This window comes from Eptatretus burgeri, chromosome 3 (assembly GCF_056783735.1).
Source record: "Eptatretus burgeri isolate ZD-2024b chromosome 3, Ebu_testis_v1, whole genome shotgun sequence".
NCBI classification, from domain to species: domain Eukaryota; kingdom Metazoa; phylum Chordata; class Myxini; order Myxiniformes; family Myxinidae; genus Eptatretus; species Eptatretus burgeri.
Window position 1 is genome coordinate 21,984,834 of NC_140963.1, and position 6,975 is coordinate 21,991,808.

A 6,975-nucleotide genomic window follows, 5' to 3' on the forward strand; every position below is an offset into this window, starting at 1 on the left:
CAGGAAAAGAAGAAATTCATTGATTGATAATGGTATCTCAAAAGTGAAATTCATCAAACAACTCAACAACTTCAGCAGAGTATAGCACAACTGAACGAATGAACAAGGACTCACACCCACAGATTATTTTTTTCCCCTATAAATCTGTTCCTCACAATTCAATCAATTATTATTGACTATCGACAGCCATTTCGAATGGAAGATATTAACATTTAAAACACGCACACGCATGTACGCAAAGTATTAAAGTTAAAATGTGTTTTATTGGGTTTTCTTGATTGCTGCCCCAGTGCACCTTTTTAGGATCTCTTCAAATGAATAGTGAACCTATGAATGATTTATGAACAGCGAAACTTCAGTAAATCCACATAAAGTAAAAATAAAAATAATAATAATTAGAATGGCACTTGGGAGAGAGAGCATATTCCTCCGCCAGACTGAACTGTTTACGTTTTGAAACCCACTGATAGGCTGGATCTGCATCCGGAACTGAACCAAAATCTAGAGTGGTTTTTGTCATCTCCCCGAACATCCACCCACAACTTTTTGAGATAGTGTGCTATATATCGGTTTTTTTTGTCCCAATCTCTCAATGGTGAAGAATCACTTAAAAATAAAATTCGTATCTGGATGTTCAACAAAAATCTAATCAATTCATCCTTGTCACACACCCAACCTGTCCACCAAGTTTAGTCCAAGTCTGTCCTTAACTTTTTGAATATCCTGCTCACAGAGGCAGACAGACAAACAGGGGTGAAAACAACCTCCATCCACTTATGGTGACAACGTAGAAATATGTGCATCATACTCCAGAAGTCAATAATATCCTGAATGGAGCATGGGAGGTGGGGAAGAAGGGGGCGGGGAGTGGGGGTGGTATAAAAATAAAATAGAAAATAAAATAAAATAAATAAAAGGACCACATTTCAAGTATTCCAACAATAATCTTAAAATGCCAATCAAGTGATCACAAACACCCGACAACAAGCAAGCGGTTTCCTTGGCTCTTCAAAGCCACTCAAAACAAGTCTTCACCCACAGTACAAAGATAATTGGCTTCTGAAATCTGGGCAGGGGCTCTTTAATTATACCTGGCCTCCCGAGATGTTGTGGAGTACAAAATATCATGGAACCCAGGTTTAGCACACAACAGCACCTTACCCAAGTTGGCTGGTAGCCAGTGTTCTGGGAAACGACATCACTTTCCCCAAGCTCCACGGCTATGTTTGTGTGAAAGTCAAGTCTAGTGTTGTCTCGTGTGTCTGTCTGCATATGTGCGCAATTTGTGCCACAGCTCCTCCACGAGCATGAGAGACTGCATTCAAAAACAAACAAACAAAAAACCCAGAAACCAAGGCATGATGGCAGACAGGGAACCGGTCTGTCTGTATTTCCTGTCAAAGGCCTTGTTCTTGCTGCTCTGCCATTTTCTCCCATTACAACCCTGTTCGGCCAAACATGCTTTTTAACAAAGCTTTTACCGATCCCTCCCCTCCCCCACCAAATCCAAACTTCACTCATCTCTGCATACTTTTCCCCTATGTTTCAAACAAATTCTGATTCCCACTCCACTGGCAGGATGGTCACCTTCTCTCTCTCCCCCTCTCATCACATCTCTCCTCAATTTGTGATCTGTTTAATTTCAAGAAAAAGCCTCACTTCAACTGCCTATATTACCGTATAACAACCCCCGCTACCATCATGCTACACCCAAACCACTTTTTATTCAGAAGTCTCAAATTTGAATAAAAAGTGCAACAGGTGAAATCTCACCAAACTAATTCTATGTCAGAGCAAAACATACAATTTTGTAACTCGCCTCCGCTCATTAGTTCCTCTTTTGCTCACCTGTGTAACCAACTGCCACATTCTCCTGCATCCAATTATTCGCTCCTTCCCACCCTCCCACTTCCAAATATCAAGTCTTTCCTTCCCAAGTTTGCTTCTGAATCCATTTTGTCCAGTCCCTGCGTTCTCCCCTACCCCTTATGCTTACCCTTATCCCTCCTGTAGTCTGTTTTGTCCCTCAGCTCTGCTGTTGGCAACCCCTGCCCCTCTCTTTCTGCTGTTTCTTTGATGTTGCATACTGATCCGTTGTTCTAGTTCTTCCACAAGCCTCGACTTTGCATACAAAATAGATTTTTTTTTTAATCTAGAGGAAGCTCAAAAAAAAGAAAAAAAGAAAGTGCCAATCCTGATGAAGGTTAATCGAGCTGTTAGGGTCACAATAGCCACCAACCATATCCTTGCTGCACGTCTCAGATACCAGCATCAGGCTCACCTTGCAGTATTCCCCGAAGCTGTACACACAGCTGCACTATGCTATCCACCTGCCGATTTGGGCAGAGATCTCGAACCCAACATGGATTCTGGCACACTGGGCACGTTTTGCCCACATGCTCAGCAACACAGCTCCTGTGAAGTTAAGATTCAGGTGGTTAAATAAAATAAAATAAATTCCAGCCCGATACAATATCAAAAAGGAGGATTCAACAACTACATTCATTATGACAATGTGACAGGGGTGAAAACATAATCTCCTTCCACCTTCGCTGGTGGAGGTAATAAGTGGTAAATTATTTTCAGTCGTCGGAATGCTCAGTTCGGTCAACGAAGATGTATACCGTGTTCGTGTACATGTGCAACTCGCCAGCGCTCACAGCTGCCGGGTCGCACACCGCTCTCCATTTAGATTAAAGGGAGTGTCCACTCTCCAGACAACATAGAGCACACAATGTCCAAGTGACAAGCAGCACTCTCACCAACATAGGAAGCAAAAACTTTATTCAAACCTTGTCATGGACATTCGTGTCAAATTTGGAAAACTTAACGCTGTGCATGTCGTGACCCAATAAAATGATTTTGTGAAGATTTAAATAACATTTGACTGACATTATTTAAACTTGGTCAATAATTGCAAATTACATCACGGCAACAATTGAAGTTAATAAGTTATACGTTTCATTTTCCCCAGCGTCCCCCAATCTTTATTTACGACATGGCCAAAACAATGTGGACACCGGCTCATACAACATCTCATTCCAAAATAATGGGCATAAATATAGAGTTGGTCCCTTTGCTGCTCCAACAGCTCCACTCTTCTAAGACTTTCCACCAGATGTTGAAGCATTGTTGCAGGGATTTACTTCCATTCAGCCACAAGAGCATTAGTGAGGTCGGGTACTGATGTTGGGCGATTAGGTTTGGCTCGTAGTCAGCGTTCCAATTCATCCCAAAGGTGTTTTATGGGGTTGAAGACAGGGCTCTGTACAGGCCAGTCAAGTTCTTCCACACCAATCTCGATAAACCATTTCTGTATGGACCTCACTTTGTGCATGGGAGCATTGTCGTGCTGAAATAGGAAAAGGCCTTCCCCAAACTGTTGCCACAAAGTTGAAAGCACAGAACCGTCTAGCATGTCATTGCATGCTGTAGCATTAAGATTTCCCTTCACTGGAACCAAGGGGCCTCACCTGAACCATGAAATACAGCACCAGATCATTATTCCTCCTCCACGAAACTTTACAGTTGGAACAATTCATTTCGGCAGGTAGCGTTCTCTTGGCATCTGCCAAACCCACATTCATTTGTCAGACTGCCAGATGGTGAAGCGTGATTCATCACTCCAGAGAACACGTTTCCACCGCTCCAGAGTCCAATGGCAGTGAGCTTTACACCACTCCAGCCAACACTTGGCATTGCGCATGGTGATCTTAGGCTTGTGTGCGGCTGCTCGGCTCTGGAAACCCATTTCGTGAAGCTCTTGACGAACAGTGCTTGTACTGACGTTACTTCCAGAGTCAGTTTGGAACTCGGAAGCGAGTGTTGCAACCGACGACACGATTTTTACACGCTACGCGCTTCAGCACTCGGCGGTCCCATTCTGTGAGCTTGTGTGGCCGACCACTTCGTGGCTGAGCTGTTGTGGCTCCGAGACATTTCCCCATAACAGCACTTACAGTTGACCGGGGTAGCTCTAGTTGGGCAGAAATTTGATAAACTGACTTGCTGGAAAGGTGGCATCCTATGATGGTGCCACTTTGAAAGTCACTGAGCTCTTCAGTACGGCCCATTCTTCTGCCATTGTTATCTATGGAGATTGCATGGCTGTGTGCTTCATTTTATACACCTGTCAGCAACGTGTGTGGCTGAAAATGGCTGAATCCACTAATTAAAAGGGGTGTCCGTATTCTTCAACAGCGTCCCGCCCCCTTCCCAATTCTCAGTTTCATTTTAATGGACATAATAAGTATACAAGTGAATTATTAAAATCTCCTTTCCTGTTCCACATTTAATGCTTTGGGTTTACGTATCAACCATTTAAATATAAACTGAGGTTACTGACAAATTTCAAGTACAGCACATGTGTGTTGAAAGTAGGTACACTTGATCCAAGAAGTAAATTTTACATAAATTTATTTTTGTTGGAAACAAAACAAACAAAAAAAATATTCATTGTATGAAGTTGACAAATGAAAACTTCAGTTCAACAGCTTTTCAGAACATATATTGCAATAAATGAAACCCGGTGTCTCAATTCCTTGACAGCTTGTACTTGGGACTTCACAAAAGTTGAAGTGATAAATACTACGGTAACTTGAGACTTGCCCTCAAAGACATGAAACTTGGATGAAGTGACTTGTTGACTTCTCTGGGAATTTGAGCCGCAGAAGTTATGTGGCCAAGGTGCCAACGACAACTCGCTTACTCTTTGTGGAAGATGGTGGGATCTTTGATGTCCACCAACTAAGGCTAGCAGCTGAGTCACATTGCTCAACATCCATCTGAGAGTCGGCACACTTTTTGGAAGCAGCATCAATCCCACAGCATATGTTTTAGGATGATAATTGAACCTTGCTGCTGCTCCTGTCCCATCGTATCAGGAAATATTTTCTACATGCTGTACTCTTATCACGACGTCAACGTTTTGCTTGGGATTTTTGTGTTTTTTTTACCTGCAGAATACGTGTGTACAGCCACCCAAACAACATGGCTCTTGCAGAAGATCGTTGCTGCGGACAGGAGAGATGCAAGTCACACAAGCAGCCATCACATCGATAGAAAATACATTATGATGAATCAAACTACAGGTTTTTTTTACAACAATCACATTTTACATTTTAAATGCCCGTGTGCCGCAATCACTGTTGTAGTCTCAGACATCTCATCAAAAGCGTTGAAATGACGCAACAGAGGTCTTTCAGAGATATCCCATAATGCCGTGCGTGCCGCCATGTTGGTTGTATTCACTTCCCTGGCAACGATAGCATCAGTAGCTCACCAATCTAGCACGGTCACCTCGTTATTCTGACTTACTGCAAATGAAGATGACACCAATTCTCTGGCTTGGTTTACCTTTTCTCGCTTGTTTAGCTTGCCAACCAATATGGCGACCAATATGGTGCCAACCAATATGGCGCCAACCAATATGGTGACCAATATGGTGCCAACCAATATGGCGCCCGAGCGCTGACATCATGAGTTCCGAAACCCCTCGATAATTTCGGAACCTCTCGAATTATTTAGCGAATACGTTATAAGGAAAAAAAAAACTTTGAAAACAAAAATCAATGACCGAAAAGTCGATATTTATCATGTTTAAAATAATAAACAACTAAAACGAGTGCATCGCCTTATCAGGAGAATCTCTCTCTGACCATTCCAGGTACAACCAGCGCTTTTCCTTTACGTTCACGTCTTCATCAATGATCTTCACCACAGAACCCACCACAATCCGCAGGACAAAAGCTTCTCCAACCGCGCCAATGCATCTTTGGTTGCATCCCACTGCAAAGGACGATTTTCCATCGGCTGTGGAACGCAGCTTCCCATGATCACGAATCCCGCCAAAACACCTGAAAAAAGCCCCGGAAGTTGTTTGTTGTTGTTGTTGTTGTTGTTATGAAGTGGGAGGTATAGTTTTGTAGCGTTTACTTTCCATAGGATCAATCTAAACGAGAAAATGTAAACGTCTAAACGTAGGATGTATTTCCAACAATAAACAAAAATAATAAGCTTCAGCGAACGGAACTGAGCCGATACACCGCTCTAATCCTTCGAAACAAAATGGGATGTTCGAAGGATTAACAAAATAAGGCATTAAAATCACCACAAAAAATAATTACCTATAATCGGTAAAAAATAAAAAGGAAATAAGACAAATAATCTGTTTGTAAAACGAACTCTGCGTGTGAAGTGATCACAACAGCTTGCTCATTTCATTGGGTTTCGAGCGACTTCGAAGCGAAGGGTGTGTTTCGTTAGCAAGCGGCTTGCTCGATTCAAAGCGATCAAGCAAGCACTCCAACGGAACGGAATGCTTGGCACTGCTTCATAACATGGCGGTTGTCATCCATAAATATATATATATATATATATATATATATATATATATATATATATATATATATATATATATATATATATATATATATATATATATATATATATATATATATATATATATATATATATATATATATATATATATATATATAGATATACCACTAATAACTAAAACTCTCATCATGTATGTATGTATGTATGTATGTATGTATGTATATATGTATATATGTATGTATGTATATATGTATGTATGTTTATATGTATGTATATAAATTATGTATGTATATATGTATGTATATATATATATATATATATATATATATATATATATATATGTATATATGTACGTATTTATGTATACATGTATATATATATATATATATATATATATATATATATATATATATATATATATATATATATATTACTAAAACTCTCATCATGTATGTATGTATATATGTATGTATGTATATATGTATGTATGTTTATATGTATGTATATAAATTATGTATGTATATATATATGTATATATGTACGTATTTATGTATGCATGTATATATATATATATATATATATATATATATATATATATATATATATATATATATATATATATATTACTAAAACTCT

The 6,975-nt window shown here is 39.7% G+C and overlaps 1 protein-coding gene across 1 annotated transcript in view; it reads right to left on the reverse strand.

Annotated features, from left to right (window-relative positions):
* Positions 1-5,871, reverse strand: part of BARD1 (BRCA1 associated RING domain 1) — a 53,983-nt gene extending 48,112 nt beyond the window's left edge. Inside the window, exons 1-3 of the mRNA XM_085872618.1 lie at positions 5,729-5,871; positions 4,956-5,012; positions 2,282-2,415 (exon numbers count right to left, since the gene is read on the reverse strand). Coding sequence (XP_085728744.1) covers positions 2,282-2,415; positions 4,956-5,012; positions 5,729-5,832 — 295 coding nt within the window. The 5' untranslated portion in view covers positions 5,833-5,871. The remainder of the gene's footprint in view (positions 1-2,281; positions 2,416-4,955; positions 5,013-5,728) is intronic.
* Between the last annotated feature and the right edge of the window lie 1,104 nt (positions 5,872-6,975).